The sequence below is a fragment of the Cydia fagiglandana genome, chromosome 20 (assembly GCF_963556715.1).
Source record: "Cydia fagiglandana chromosome 20, ilCydFagi1.1, whole genome shotgun sequence".
Classification (NCBI taxonomy): Eukaryota; Metazoa; Arthropoda; class Insecta; order Lepidoptera; family Tortricidae; genus Cydia; species Cydia fagiglandana.
This window is the reverse complement of record NC_085951.1, coordinates 10,996,902-11,013,241: the sequence shown is the minus strand read 5'-3', so window position 1 is coordinate 11,013,241 and position 16,340 is coordinate 10,996,902. Positions and strand designations below refer to the sequence as shown.

General features: G+C 36.7%; 2 protein-coding genes across 2 annotated transcripts in view; one reads left to right on the top strand and one right to left on the bottom strand.

Annotated features, from left to right (window-relative positions):
• Nucleotides 1–97: 97 nt before the first annotated feature.
• On the bottom strand, nucleotides 98–4,943 carry LOC134674780 (ran-specific GTPase-activating protein-like). Its single transcript, XM_063532912.1, has 4 exons — nucleotides 4,757–4,943; nucleotides 4,419–4,610; nucleotides 2,773–3,007; nucleotides 98–2,172 (listed from the first exon to the last, which is right to left on the bottom strand). The coding sequence occupies exons 1-4, from the start codon at nucleotides 4,766–4,768 to the stop codon at nucleotides 1,925–1,927; spliced, it is 687 nt and encodes a 228-aa protein (XP_063388982.1). The 5' UTR covers nucleotides 4,769–4,943; the 3' UTR covers nucleotides 98–1,924.
• A 270-nt stretch (nucleotides 4,944–5,213) lies between these two features.
• Nucleotides 5,214–16,340, top strand: part of LOC134674333 (leucine-zipper-like transcriptional regulator 1) — a 42,286-nt gene continuing 31,159 nt past the window's right edge. The window contains exons 1-4 of the mRNA XM_063532367.1: nucleotides 5,214–5,315; nucleotides 5,608–5,764; nucleotides 9,193–9,364; nucleotides 10,022–10,158. Of these exons, the coding sequence (XP_063388437.1) occupies nucleotides 5,622–5,764; nucleotides 9,193–9,364; nucleotides 10,022–10,158 (452 nt within the window). The 5' untranslated portion in view covers nucleotides 5,214–5,315; nucleotides 5,608–5,621. The remainder of the gene's footprint in view (nucleotides 5,316–5,607; nucleotides 5,765–9,192; nucleotides 9,365–10,021; nucleotides 10,159–16,340) is intronic.

The window sequence follows — 16,340 nt, the reverse complement described above, 5'->3', positions numbered from 1 at the left end:
ATGCATAAATGAATCTGTTGCTATATTTCACATCAACATATCCATCTATGTTTAAAAAATACAATTCATTACAACTTGAATACACCACTGCCGTACTGTGTACGGTAAAATACGATAAAATCACGTACTTCATAATTTTAAATTTGTATTCCAAATCGTATGAAACTACAAAATTCATTTAGCCAGGATAGTAAAATATCGTCATTAAAAAAAACTGGAAAATGCATGGTTAACACTAAAAGTATATTAATAGACCTCATTACCGCGGTTGAATAACATACTAATAAAATTCTCTTGGACCTCAGCCATCCATAGACATACGCATTCTAATAAGAAAAAACTCTTACACTTTCCTAACCCATAAGTTTATGGTTTATTCTCCATGGTAACGGGGCCTACACATTGCTTATTCTATCTCGTATTTCAATCTGAAATTCAAATCCAAATATCACGACATTCATGCCTACAAGTTAGGATTTTATTTTAACAACTTAAAACAATGATTAGATACTGTAACATGCAATAAACTTAAATAAGCGTTAAGGATAATATTTGAACTAAATTATAAATTCTATTACAGAACAAAAACAGATGACGCCCGACATAGAACAATTATAATTCACATAGATGTTTACCTAAGGGCTCATTTAGACGGTGCGAGAACTCGCATGAGAGTTTAATTACATTACGTTATTTGATCGGTCGGCTGAATGATGTAACCTTAATGGTCCGCAATGTAACTAACATCGCAACTCGCAAGCGAGTTCGCGCGCCGTCTAAATGAGCCCTAAAAGAAAGAAGAAAAGCAGACCTAAATGGGAACAGATCAGATAGGAATAGTAATGTAAGGAGAGCGAGAAAGAGAGAGCGGTGTCCCTAGAAACCAATTCCAAACAGTATATTTAGATTTTACCACTATTCTGCTATACTATCTGTTATGTGACTACTTTTTTGCAATCGTATCTGTTATGTTTGGGTTGTGGACGCCTGAATCAGATTTCAGTATTTCACGTTTTGAGCTGCCGTGTATTCTCATAATGAGCCTCTGCGTAATATAATCGTTATCTGTTCTGTATTTCCGTAACACGTATACCTGTGTGGTGTTGCCTTTTAATATTCCGATACAGCAACGGCATAAATTTGCTTGCTGTGTAAACCACCGAACAATAATAGTTTTGGAGTCAAATCTATATTTCTACACCTCCAATGCCTATAGTATGACAATAGAGCTAGCAATACATTTGTAAACAAATGTGTTTGGCTGGTGTAGATTCCATTTGAATAAAAGAACTGGTACTTACTACTTAACCTAGATTAATGAACGCAAACTAGCAAGCACAAACTAGATCAGGATACCTTTTGACCGCCACTGTCTTAAACAAGTGACATCACAGTATAAAATATACCTATATGCATTGATAAGTTTTAAATTCGTGCTATTTTATTATACAAACGTGGCGCCCAAAGGGTTTTCATGCTTGCACATTAACAATTTTATATTAATTATCAGTTATGTCTGTGATTTAGAGGCATGTCGATAGGGACACCTTAATGAGTCTTCTTGCTCTTGGACCTATACTTAACTGTATTATTTTAGTTAAAATGAAATAAGACTTACAGCTTTTTTTCGGTTTCACATGTTATCCCAAAACCACACACTAACTCATATATCAATTGAGTTGTTTCATAACCTTGCGTCGCATCTTGATCTAGCTCTAAATAGAACTAAGGCCATACAACAAATAATTTAAAAGAGCAAGACAAAAATCGCCTTTTTCTTCTAACCCTTCAATAGAAGAGTAAAATGCGAGGTTAAGAAACTCACCATTCAATATTTTACAAACTGGGGCAGTTTTGACGTTACTAATTATAAAAACATTACATGTTACAGTACACTAATGAACTAGAGACTAAACTAAGCAAGTTACTCAGATTTTTCACTATCCACTGTCAGCTCTTTGAGCTTGAGAACTACACCATCTGAATCCTTATCATTTTTGTCCGTGGTTTTCTCGTCTGCCTTGTCGGAACTCTTTGGCTCCGGAGTGTCTGTGTCCTCGCTCCGAGTGATGCTGCTTTCATCGTCAGACGACGGATCCTGGGTGTAGAGGCTGCATTTGGTCCGGACTATTTCTTGCGCTTCGGCAAATTTCGCCTTCCACAGTTCAGCATCTGTAATTAGAAAGTATTTGGTTAGATAAGATTTGTGCATTTGTGGTAGTCGAGTTTTTAAGACGCTACGCTTACGGAACTATTACGTGTTGTGATTATTGCTTTTTTGTATATCCTAATGAGAAAACAGAAAAATATATGAAATGGAAATGTGTAAATCAGTATTATCTAATAGGTACATTACGATTGAGTTTTTTAATGTTATAAAGAAAAACGCTCTACATAATCCTTCTCAACTTAATCTTATACCTTTAAACGAGCAATTCTTGATTATTTTTTTATTTAGGGGATCTCGGAAACGGCTCTAACGATTCCGATGAAATTTGCTATATGGGGGGGGGGTTCAGGGGCGAAAAATCGAAATAGATTATATATGTTTTCCGAGCAAAGGACGGTCTCCCAGGTACCTGCTAAATCTAAAGAGTATCTTACTTACTCTGAGGATTTCCAAACTTGATAGCCAGCAGGTCAGCAAACACGGACCAATTGAAGGCCTTATCAGAGCCGCAGTGCATGTTCATACTGATGTCTACTGATGTCGGGTGATGAAGTGGTTAACACACTTTGAGTGGCTCCCGTGTGGTTTAATAAAACACTTACTCTGAGGATTTCCAAACTTGATAGCCAGCAGCTCCTGTTTCATGGTCTCATCCGCGAAGTCAGCAAACACGGACCAATTGAAGGCCTTATCGGAGCCACAGTGCACGTTCATACGGATGTCGGGCGTGATGAAGTGGTTGGCGCACACTTTGAGCGTCTTGTCGCGACGCATCACCACGCGCACCGTGTTGTTGGCCTTGTGCCGGAGTAGCTTGATGTCGCCTGTGCCGCGCTCCTGGAGACGAGGGATAGTTAAGTTAGTTTTGCTGGGCATTTTCCAAATCGACAACCATTGTGCCTATTTAGCGTGTTAAACGAGCTAGATCTACTCTAGCCACCCCTGTTCTTCCACTAAACCTTTCAAGATTAGATAGGGATAAATACTTAAGTTGATAGTATATATGTACAGTCGCCATCAGATATATCGGAGCGGCCAAGGTGCTCACAAATATCTGAACACGTGTCTATTGTCAGGGCGTTTGAGTGCGTGTTCAGATATTGTGAACACCTTGGCTGCTCCGATATATCTGATGGCGACTGTACATAGTTACTCCTTGAACATCTTAGCAGTTGCATCCTTGGCGCTTGGCTTGGGGGCCATGTATACCAACCTAACCAAGAACTAGTTGAGGCATTCGTTTTTAATAGCGTTCTGCCCTGGCTTCGCACCGGTTAGCAAATACACCTAAACATTCCTCAAGAATCACTCTATTGATAGGTGAAAACTGTTCAGTAGTTTTTGAGTTTATCGCGAGCATACTACACAAACAAACAGACAGACGCAGCGGGGAACTTTGTTTTATAAGGTGTAGTGATTATGTTTAGTCTGATTTTTCACACACATTATTAATTGTTTTTGTCGAGACTCTTGAGCCGTGCTGATGTATGTGCAAGCAATCGGTAATAATGTTAGATCTCTGCAAGTGGTATACATAATTCCTGAGTTGTTGGAATTTTTATTTTATTTCAGTTAATAAAAATTTAAAATTTTATCACTTGAAGGGATTGTTATAAACACTTTCAAGAAAATATCCTTTGCAATATCTTTATAAAGAACCATTTTAAAAACATGGTGTACATCGAAACAACATTAATATCTAGCTGCCAGGTACACAGAAATATACTAGATACTAGTATAGATAATATTGATTTTTAGGGGGGTGGGGGGTAAAAGTGCTGCATAGGGGGGAGGTTCAATAGATTGCACAACATTAATAAATCTCCTAAATGTAAAAAAATTAAATACAAATAACCATAATCTGAGATTTACTCTAAACTTTACAATAAAAAACATATGTTTTCGTATGAGATAACCTAAAAAAATCATGCTTGCTGATATATAAAAATCCAGGCTTAACAAAGACTAATAATTAAAGATATGAACATACTTGCAATTAAATAAGCAATTATAATATATTAACATTATAGAAAGAAAGTAGCTCCCTTTCTTCAACAATAACAAATATTAAAAGAAAAGAAAATGTGTTATTAAGACAGCCAATAAAAAATGTTTAAGATCCTCAAGCTGACTGAATAGCAGCTATAATATATAAATTATAGAATTTAGAACAATGATAGCTTTTAAAGATCGTGTAATACAATGAGTAGCTACTTTGTGTCACAGTTGTGGAGACAAAGGGACTGACCTTCCACTCGTGATCCGCCGTGTCGTATCTGTAGAGCCGCGCGCGGATCTTCACCAGCTCCTCTTCCTCCTCCTCGTTCGTCTGCACGTCCACCAGCGGCAGCGACACTATGGGGTCGTAATGGGGGTCATGCTCTGGGGTTTCCACTTCGCCTCCCTCGCTCTCACTGTTCCGTCTAACGCTTTCTTCAGTCTAAAAATTTAACAAACACATATATGTAACAAACTTAAAAGAATCAAAGGCTAAAACCAAACTAAAGCTAGAAATTATTGAAAAAGAAAACTCCCATCCGTTTAATTTTTCCGTTTACAAATTTGAATGATACTGATAAAACTTACCGGTGAAGACATTTTTAACCAGTAACTTAAGCCGATAGACAGTAATGTCGTATAGTATAAAGTTTACGAATATCCGATGTAAACACTGTTTTACGAGTTTAGAGCGAAACTGGATGTGATACAATGAAAATATAACAAAAAAATCGCCAATTGCGTTGCGTGAGTTCTTTCAGTCACTTTTGATAATCGTTCAGAAAATCCGTGTAAACAAAAGAAAACTTTTGCCGGTTGGCAACCATAATCAATTTTAATTAATGAACGAAATAAGCAGTTTCACACTATCGAACCACTGCGGACAATGTCTAAATTGGCGAAATACCTTGTATTCGTAATAATGCCCTGTAGAAAAAAACAGCTGAAATTGATTTGTACAAGACGGACAAAAATGAACCTTGTTGCTTTACGATACTGTAAAAAATGCTAACAACGAAATTAATGTAAATTTTTTGACGTTTCTGATCAATCTCTGCTTACTACACACGGATTTCATTGATAAATTTTGTTTGTTTGTATCACGGCTATTGTTTAGGTGATAGTTTTCTTGAATACGGTTTTAAAAGTAAGTCTAGTTTAACTCCATTTACTAAAAAAATTAACAGTCATAAATTATATGGTTTGGTTTACATATGTGAAACAATAACTAAATTGCGGATGCATGTATTTAGCGACCTATTTCCGCGTCCCGTTTATTTTAAGAGTTGTTCCTGTTTAACCGGAATAGATATTTAAGAAAGTGGGTTTCTAGCGTCGCCGTCTAGTCTGGACACTGAGGCTCAATAAGTGGTACATCATTTAATTAGACAGTGAAGCTAAATCTATTCTATTCTAAATAACAATTGTGTTTTTTGAAGGTAAAGCCGCCTGAATGCAGAGCAGGGAGAAGATGATAACGGAGCAGCTGCGGAATCCGAATGAGCTGGACATCAGCCTTCGGATGGAGTTTGGTCCATTTGAAACTGTACACAAATGGAAGAAGTTATCAGAGTGCTATGAGTTTGTTGGAGCCAAGTAAGATTATTTCAAAAATTACATATATCTAAGGACTGGCCTTACGGGCACTAACGAATTCAAGGTAATTTATGCAAACTCGTCCAATTGTGTTGTAGCGGAGTCACACCACTGTACTGGCCCCATTCATGCCTCATTCTTATTGCCCGTAAGGCCAGTCCTTAGATATCTACGTCAATGCATAATGCATATTACCCTTATGCTACAAAAAGATAAATTGAATTATTACGTTTTTCGTTAATCAATCAACAACAACTACAAAAAACTGTCTATGATGCCTTCAAAATTCGTAAATAATGGCCCACATTACGATAAACTGTTTTGTTACAGCAAATTTCTTATCTGTGAAAATGTGGTAATAGCTTCATTACTATATCAAAATCGATTTGTTAATGCATTTCAAATTTAGAACATCTCTGAAAAAAAAAGCAATTTGATTTGACCCCTATTCTAATATCAGTTAAGATGACGTTTTATTCGAAATCAAATGACAATTGCTTACAATATTGACAAATCTCGCATGTAAGTTAGTATCGGACGATATGGTAATCGACCCCGACTCTAGTTTGTGTCTGAATTAAAAAATCTACGGCTGCGTGACGTGCGTGAAAAAAGTTTTCATTTGTCGCCATTTGACGTACAGTTTATAGTAGGGTCAGTAAGGTCATTTAGCATGCACTTTAGTCTCAGGCGATGCCGCTTGGCACGATTGTTCCTTAGGTCAAACAAAGTTGATCTGGCCCGGTAGCCAGGAGATCATACCATGCAGACCCCCCAAAAAGGGGGGGGTGAAAGGGTCGGCTCCCCAGGTCCAATGTATGCTATATTCCTTCCTAGTCTTAGCAACTAGGGCAAGTTATATATCATTTTCGTATAAATTAGGGACGAGGAATTCATTTTTGAAATAATTATTATGCCTTTCCATACAAAAAAAAGTGATTTTTGTACAAAACATGAAAATGTTATGTAATTTTTTGTGACAATTGTGGATGTTACAATCACAGTGTGGCGACTTACACTAAATAAAAAATTGGACGATGTAGCCCATGTATTCTTTATTCTGAAAAATATCACTTTATAGTAGGCATTCATACATTTTTTTGTAATAAAAAAATAATTTATAGGGCGTGGCGGTAACGATTTCCATACAAATGGAACTATGCCCAAAGTCAAAGATAAAAATGTTTACTAAAACACTGAATTTGACATTTTAAAAGTTTAAATATAATGTTTTAATAATTTTTCCATGCGTTTTTGCCCTTTTTTGGTACAAATTTGATGTTTTTATTTTTCTTCCATACAAACTTTCTCCCCCTCCCATTTCCCCCCTTAAGGGTAGATATTTTTAAATTCGTTTTTATAACTAACATACCTTTTGTAATTAATCTATGTTCAAACTTTCAGGTTGAAATGTTCAGTAGTTTAGGATCTACATGTGTTTGAGCTAAAGACATTTTATTTCATAATATCCCATACATTATAATATCTAACAAAACTCTGCTTACTTCCAGACATCATACAATCTAAACCCCTGAAGATATAAAGCTGAAATTTTCAACATCAATTAAATGCGACAGGTTTAAGTTTAAGATAAAATAAATTTTATAAAATCAACGCTTAACGGGGGGAAATAGGGGGGGAGAAAGTTTGTATGGAAGAAAACTAAAAACAACAAATTTGTACCAAAAAAGGGCAAAAACGCATGGAAAAATTATTAAAGCATTATATTTAAACTCTTAAAATGTCAAATTCAACGTTTTAGTAAACATTTTTAATCTTTGATTTTGGGCATAGTTCCATTTGTATGGAAATTGTTACCGCCACGCGCTATAAATTATTTTTTTATTACAAAAAAATGTATGAATGCCTACTATAAAGTGATATTTTCCAGAATAAAGAATACATGGGCTACATCGTCCAATTTTTTATTTAGTGCAAATCGCCACACTGTGATTGTAACATCCAAAATTATCACATAAATTACATAACATTGTCATTTTTTGTACGAAATATTTTTTTTTTGTATGGAAAGGTATAATAATTATTTCAAAAATGAATTCCTCGTCCCTAAGTTTTACGAAAATGATATGTAACTTGCCCTAGTTGCTAAGACTAGGAAGGAATATAGCATAGATTGGACCTGGGGAGCCGGCCCTTCCCCCCCCCCCTTCTTGGGGGGTCTGCATGGTACGATCTCCTGGCTACCGGGCCAGATCAACTTTGTTTGACCTAAGGAACAATCGTGCCAAGCGGCATCACGTGAGACTAAAGTGCATGCACTTCCATACATTTGTGTTCCTTACTGACCCTACTATTTATCTTTTAATTAGTTTATAAGTAAAAAATAATTTGTTTTGTTGTTTTTAAAGCAACTATAAACTATAACAAAAGTTTCGTGTAAAATGTGCGATAAAGATATTTCGGAAACGCCATCTCATATCCGCGAGTTCCGCCAGAGAGCAAAGTCGGTTGTAATATGAAGTTAGTGAATATATCATAGAATGTTTATAATATGTGTGTAGATAAAGCAGTGTATGTAACTGTACATAATTAGGTATTAAAACACTCGTGTGATACTATTATGAAACTCGTTTCATTCGTTTCATAAACCCACACTCGTATTTTAATGCCTTTCATTATGTAGCAGTCACATAAACTACTATAGTGTCACCACCTTAGTTAAGATCCTTATATAATTCCTTTTCTTAAAATAATGTATTTTATGTTTACAAGGATTTATATTAGGGACAGGATCTTTATATAATATCTTTTCAGAATCTTTTTATAAGTAATATTTTTAAAATCATTACTGTATAATGTAATTTTGGCAGCCTAAAGCAATTGATAGCAAAGAAAGGTCTTTAACCCTTTGAATACCATGCCTAATAACATGCCTATTGTATACAAAGCACCATGTAAACCTTAGCGGAATGCACAAAGTTGATATTATACTCTAACAGCTTCCTAGCCTAGTCGGTAGCGACCCTACCTACGAAGCAGGAGGTCCCGGGTTCGAATCCCAGTAAGGGTATTTATTTGTGTGTTCATCACAAAATGATCACAAATATTTGTTCCTGAGTTATGGATGTTTTCTATGTAAATAAGTATTCATGTATATACCTATGTGTATATTATAAATTTTATATCGACGTCTAGTACAGTCAATGGTAAAAATATGGGTGTAGACAACTTACTCAAAAATATGTCCCATAGCTCTTAATTCACTGACATAAGAGTTATGGGACATATTTTTGAAATGATTTGTAAACCCATATTTTTACCGTTGACTGTACCCACAACACAAGCCTTCTTGAGCTTACTGTGGGACTAGGTTGATCTGTGTAAAATTGTCCTATTAAAAAAAAGAAACTAGCCGATGGCATCAGTTCTTTGGTGGTCAAAGAGTTAACGACATAACCTGTTCACAGACGGAGCAAGCACACAGCGGTGGCCTACAAAGACGCGATATACGTGTTCGGCGGCGACAACGGCAAGTTCATGCTCAACGACCTGGTCAGGTTCGACATCTGGGAGATGTCCTGGACCAAAGTGGGCTTCCAGGGCACCCCGCCGGCTCCGAGATACCACCACTCTGCTGTTGTAAGTGTGGATTTTCTAAATGCGGCTTATTTGATTTGTATTTCGTTGTTTTTGTTTTTCATCTAATTTTGATAAAATTTGGTAAGTTTAAAGAACTCCTCATTCTGAGTGAGATATATAAACACGAAATCCCAATTTGGGACAAAAAATGTATGCAATTTTAAAAACATTTGATAAACCTTCCTTCCTTCCTTCGATAAACTCTTTTAAAAACAAACTCGATGAACACTTTCGTAGTTTCAAAACACAAGTGGACGTTTGATGTGCACGTATCAGCTTTAGGCTGCCTGTGCATTTACATATAATAACAATAATTTTCCATTGAGTTATAAAGATTCCATACTTTTTCGTAACTAACGGAAGTTTTTTACTATAGAACCTATTTTCTAAAAACAGAATCCCTATGATTCTATCTATTCACCAAATTTTATCGAAATCTGACGAAAAAAAAACAAACTGAAAATCGTCCCAAATGCACTTTGAGAATGTATTTTATAGGTATTGTGTTTATTAATTTAGTTAATCTTTATTGTACATAACAATTGCAGCCATAGGGTAGTTTTGTTCCACTTGGTTTTATATGTTAAATTCAATAAAAATTAAGTGCTATTTTCAGTAACGGGAATTGTGTGTTTATGATTTAACGTTTGTTGGCAGGTGCACCGTTCATCCATGTTTGTGTTCGGCGGCTACACGGGCGACATACTGGCCAACTCCAACCTCACCAACAAGAACGACCTCTTCGAGTTCAAGTTCTCCAGCGCGCAGTGGGTGCAGTGGAAGTTCCAGGGGCAGTAAGTACATCACACTTCAGGGCCACACCGCGGCATGAGAGCCGCGTGACAGTGTGTACGCAGGCACCGCTTGTCCATGTTCGTGTTTGGTACACGGGCGACATACTGGCCAACTCCAACCTCACCAACAAGAACGACCTCTTCGAGTTCAAGTTCTCCAGCGCGCAGTGGGTGCAGTGGAAGTTCCAGGGGCAGTAAGTACATCACACTTCAGGGGCACACCGTGGCATGAGAGCCGCGTGACAGTGTGTACGCAGGCACCGCTTGTCCATGTTCGTGTTTGGTATAGTGTGTAGCTTCCAAATAGAGCTCGACGGCTAATCCTATTGTCTATTGTTAAGTAAAACCGCTCGTGCCACGTGCCACAACCACCTGCATAAAAAATATGTACTGCGGTTACTGAGTGCCGGCGAGTCGAATGCTACATAACCAGTCTAAAATGTGCTATCGAGATACGTAACAAAGGCGCGTTATCGGAGAGCGCACCTACACTGGTTTTTTGAGCGTTGGAGTAGCCCGCGCTCAGGTGCCAAATAGAATAAAGAAGACCCTTTTTTGCAGGTAAGTAGCACGTGCGGTTTTACTTAACAATAGACAATAGGATTAGCCGCCGGGCTCTATTTGAAATCTACACACTATACACGGGCGACATACTGGCCAATTCCAACCTCACCAACAAGAACGACCTCTTCGAGTTCAAGTTCTCCAGCGCGCAGTGGGTGCAGTGGAAGTTCCAGGGACAGTAAGTACCTATATGGTGGTTGGTTTCGGGGATCTCGGAAACGGCTGTAACGATTTCGATGAAATTTCCTATAGGTATATGAGGGTTTTCGGGGGCGAAAAATCGATCTAGTTAGGGCTTATCTCTGGGAAAACGCGCATTTTTATGTTTTTATAAGTTAGATATTAATAGATAGAGATATTAATTTTTATACTGAATCAGATATATCCCAGATATTATTTTTTATTTTTATAATTGTAATTATAGTGTAATTGTTATAGCGGCAACAAAACTAAATCATCTGTGAAAATTTCAACTGTTTAGCTATCACGGTTCATGAGTTACAGCCTAGTGTCAGACAGACGGACGGACAGACGGACAGCAGAGTCTTAATAATAGGGTCCCGTCTTTACCCTTTGGGTACCGAACCCTAAAAACAATGCCCGTGAATTATATCTATAATTATAGTACCAGTCCGCCACCGGTACAGTCACCTGCAATAATATGTTACACAATGAAGGCCGCAAAAATATCTGACACGATCTTATTTGTAGAGCCATAATAGCGTGTCACATATTTTTGCGGCGTTCGAAGAGTAATATTGCAGGTGACTGTACAGACGTTTAAAAAATAATCATTCATAAGCTGGTACTGATTGTACGGATAAACAAGAGCTTATTATTACGTTGAGGTGAGACTGATCGATGGTCGGGCTTTTCGCTTGTTCATCCTGTGTTGTTATGTAACTGGTAGATACAGATATAGTTATTTTAACAAAACTGCACAAATGTATGTACCTAAACGAATTTTATTTTGTTTGTTGTCTATCTTTTTGCTGCGGTTTTTTGGTTTACTGACACTTCTCTAAAACAATGGGTTGAGTATATCCCTGCGTACGTAACGATTGGACGACTTGTTTGTTCAATTCCAGATCTGGCTTGTAATGGTGAGAGCAGGCAACTATCTTCTTAATAACCCCATACTCGACCTCGATTTCTCCTGCCCCTGACACCGGGTTACCGGCGAGGAAGCTTGACGTGTGTATTCCTCGCTGACGTTTTGACACGTATATTTTTCCATCAGGCGCCATAACAAAAATGGCAGCCGGACCCTCGTCTTCGTCGTCGTTTTGGGTGTTCACCAATGAATAGTTTGAATGACGTAGCTTTCCGCGGTCAACGTAAACTTCTAATGCGGCTCTCTCTTGTTCATTGTAATATGTAACACGTTGACATCCATCACTTTGTTCCTTGCATTCATGCTCGTTTTTAAACTGGTTTTGCAAATCATACGTGCCGTAAGCAATAGCAAAACTCCACGCCGATGATGTGTCGATGTAGCTTTCACAGATATCCTCGTTCACCCATTTGCAAATTCCTATGTCATGATCTTCATATACATACAGAGACTCGTTGAATGTTTGTAAGTCCCATATGCTACCATTTTGAATCTTCGAATCAACGGTTAGACATTTAGTTCCAGGGCCGCCTATATTCGAGCATTTGAGCAGTTCTCCTTCGTTTGTCAAAAGGTAAGCACTCTCTCCGATGTTTGCGATACCACAAATGCCATCATTCGCTTCATACACTTCTCTGCAGTTGTTGGCTAATAAAGAACAGCGTATCACCTGTCCAGAGCCCAATCCAGCGTAAATACTGTCTCCGATCTGAATTAAAGAATTAACTGAGTACTCTAGGTTATGCAGTGGCTGGCAACTTGGTTGGTGTAGTTCACAGCGTAGAATGGTCCCACCCTGAAGACCCGCGTAGAGATGTCCCCTCGCATTAACTAAAGACCACACTTCCTTGTTCCCCGAATAGAAGGTCTCGCACGAATTTTTGGTATGTAAATGACATCTTAAAATTGCGCCGGAATCCAAACCTGCATAAATATACTCTCCACTGATAAGCAAAGAATAAATTGTACTGGTGGCTTGATAGAAAATTTCGCAGATGTCAGGATTTTCCCGATTGCATCTCTCTAGATCTCCGCTGTGTTTACCGACGAAAGTAACTGTAGGATTGGAGTGTAAAATTGAATTGACATTGTTGTGTTCTTGGGCCCCGGCGTCGCTGGGTGCGGCCACGGCTGATGCCACCAGGACGCACACAAACAAGAAAATCTTCATTGCTTGAGCGTACGCTTCGAAATAAATTCATAAACTGAATGCTGATTTTAATGCCGGCGGTATATATGGAGATAAAAACGCTAAGCAGTCGTAGGGGCCAGAAGGTCAAGTAGAAGTTGTCATGCTAGATAAGTATATTATTTTTAGAGTTGAACTTCAAACGGGAAAAACATAAACTTTATAGGATCACTCGTGTGTCTTTGTACCGGTTATCCGTCTGTTACAGCCAATTATCTCCGAAAATATTAGAGCGATTGAGTTGAAATTTAGTAAACATAGGTAGGTATGTGAGTCAGTAACCCAAAGACGAACAAGTAACGTAAATAAAAGAATTTTCAATTTGGCGGCCATTTTAGGTTAGAAAATTGGAAAATACTTGTTTTGCAATCTACTAGTATTTTATGTAATAACTTAGATATCTTAAAGATATTTAAGTAAATATTAGGCGAAATTTTACCGCCCTCCCACTTGCCTCCAAATCTACTGGGCTTGAAATTATATAAAAGTTATAGGAATACAGTATGGCGTTCTTCAAAAAAGGAGTGTACAGATTTTTAAAGGGTCACTTGTTTCCCACCGACGTAAAGGGGAACACTAATAAATTGTCGCAGGTCGAAAATACTACAGAAGAGAAAATAAAAATCCAAAATTAATATTATGAAGTCGGTTAATAAAAGAGGGGGATATTTCCAATCAAACATTCCATACTTACAGAACTGTACTTATTTCCATTATTTATACTTGTTTTTCAACGCTGAACACAGCCCTCCGCGCCTCATTTTCGGGAAACGCGTGCGGCGTGAAAAAGCGATTACGTAACATTGTATTTAAAATATGTCAACAAATGTAATACTTGTAGAAATTTATCTTAAAGTTATTTTTTTCAACAAGTTAGGCAATTGTTAATGAACAAAATTTTCTCGAAATTCCTTCTTCATTGAAAACGATAAAAAAAATTATAAATAACTATTGTAAAATTTTGTCGCTTTCTAGAGTTCTTTTCATATACATGCTTAATAAGATCACGCTATAAAAGTTCGGAAAAAATTAATAGTTTGGTTATAATATTGTTTTATATTTTACAATTTTACCTTGATTTTTCGTTCTACGTCAATTTTCTATGTTATTCTAAAACTTATTTTAAGCAAACTATTAACTTTATTAAAACTTTTATAATGTGATCTTATTAAGAATGTATATGAGAAGGGCTCTAGAAAGCGAAAAAAAATTTCAATGGTTATTTATACATTTTATTTTAGTTTTCAATAAAGAAGGAATTTCGAGAAAATTATGTTTATTAACAATTGCATAACTCATTGAAAAAATAACTTTAAGATAAATTTATACAAGTAGTACATTTGTTGACATGTTTTAATAGTTTTAAATACACCATATTTTTTTTTTAATTTTTCAATCAATATTTAATGTCTTTAAAATCATATTTAATGTTACATAATGGTATTTTCACGCCGCGCGCGTTTCTCGAAAATGAGGCGCGGAGGGCTGTGTTCAGCATTGAATAAAAAGTATAAATAATGGAGATACAGTTCTGCAAGTAAGGAATGTTTGATTGGAAATATCGCCCTCTTTTATAATATTAATTTTGGTTTCTTAGATATTAATACTTTTTGAGATATTTGGGAAATAAGACAAATCCCCTTTTTTCTCCCTTTTTTTGTTAATAACTTTTGTAATTTTTTGTATGCTAATACACACTTCGAATACATTTTTCTAGATATCATTACGGATCTAATGAGGTATCACACGTATTTTTAGGAGTATTATCTATATTTTTCACCGTTTTCCGTACCTTGAACAGACTATAAAATTCGAATAGAAATTGTAAAGTTACCTTGCAGACCTCGCATCTAAATATATTTGGTCATGATATTTTGAGTTTTATTCACCAGTACTAGAGTTCACTTTTATTAGCGATTTCATCAAGATGTAGCTTTATTGAATTATATTTGAGTGATATAAAGTTAGAATGTAACTGTGCGATCCTCGTATTTCAGCCCGTACAATATTAGAACATTGAGCTTTATTAATTGCTTAATATAAAAGTCCGTTATACGTTATGACTAAAGTTCTTTGGTGAATAACAATGTCCGTGACACATGACGTCAGCGTTCCGTTACGCGTTACGCTGAATCGAGTTTATCATTTTTTCCCCACCTCAAAAAGTGCTCAGCGCCGCTAAAGAAGTTTTCACTTCAAAAATATTATGGCTATTTTAACGAACGACGAGAAAATTCCCGGACTTTACTTTTGATGTGATTCATCGATCTTTGCACGGAAACATCGGTTAACAATTTTGTGCATTTAACCCATATTCGTAGAAAATCTGGCAATGAAGTAGCAGGTTGGAAAGTTTTTCGCAGTTTAGTTTTTATATTAGCCCAATATTTTTCGATGGGGAGAAGTTCGGGACAGTTTGGTGGGTTACTCTCCTTAGGCACTACCTCGACGGAATTCCCGTAGTGCCTAAGTCTAACAGCACAATTATATATTGATCCACAGTTCTCTTCGGAGCCTCTTGCTTTTTATTTGTTGTAATGCCGCATTCTTTTTTATTTTTTTGGACATTTGATTGACTTGTTCCTATAACACTTTAAACTCTCGCGTTTTGTACACATATTCAATTACACAAACGGGTGTACCGCGATATAATTTCATTGTTTTTACCTTTAATTCCGACGTTTCAGCTGAATTTCCGTGACCACAGCTGGTGCAACTCAGCTGAAACGTCGGAATTAAAGGTAAAACCAATGAAATTATATCGCGGTAGACCCGTTTGTGTAATTGAATATGACTTGTTCCTACTTTTTTCGCCACATCCCGGGAAGAGATACTCGGATTCTTATACACTCTTGCACACTTTTGATTGTAACTTAACATTAGATTTTCTGGTGGGTTGACCCTCACGCCACTTCCGTCCGTCCTCCTCGTAGTTTGACAAGATTTTGCCAGAGCTAAAGTTGATATATGAGGATTTTTACTAAATTCTTGCAAAATTTATTCGCGAACATTTTTTTCGCGTAACGTGTTATTTATAGATAAAAAAAAACAAATTAACGTTTTATACTTGTCTAATATTTCACGAGCCTTCTAAATTTCAATTTCAATTTCTTAAAAATCAGAATGGTACGCTAGGCACGGGAATTCTCTACCAGGATTTCTCGAGTTTCTCGAGTATCTCGAGAAATTTTGAAAATTGTAAAAAACACCATGTTTTTTTTTTTTTTTTTGCTTTATGACAAGTCAGACTCATACGAATCATAAGTGAGATCAATAATCAAACGTATGGTAATTTTTTTTGTCACCTTTAATTGC

Bases quoted from the DNA above. Each gene is read 5' to 3' on its own strand.
- LOC134674780 (XM_063532912.1), bottom strand. The intron at 3,008-4,418 runs GTCAGTCCCTTT...CCTCGTCTCCAG, and splicing joins CGGCGGATCACGAGTGGAAG to GAGCGCGGCACAGGCGACAT. The intron at 2,173-2,772 runs GTAAGTGTTTTA...TTCTAATTACAG, and splicing joins CAAGTTTGGAAATCCTCAGA to ATGCTGAACTGTGGAAGGCG.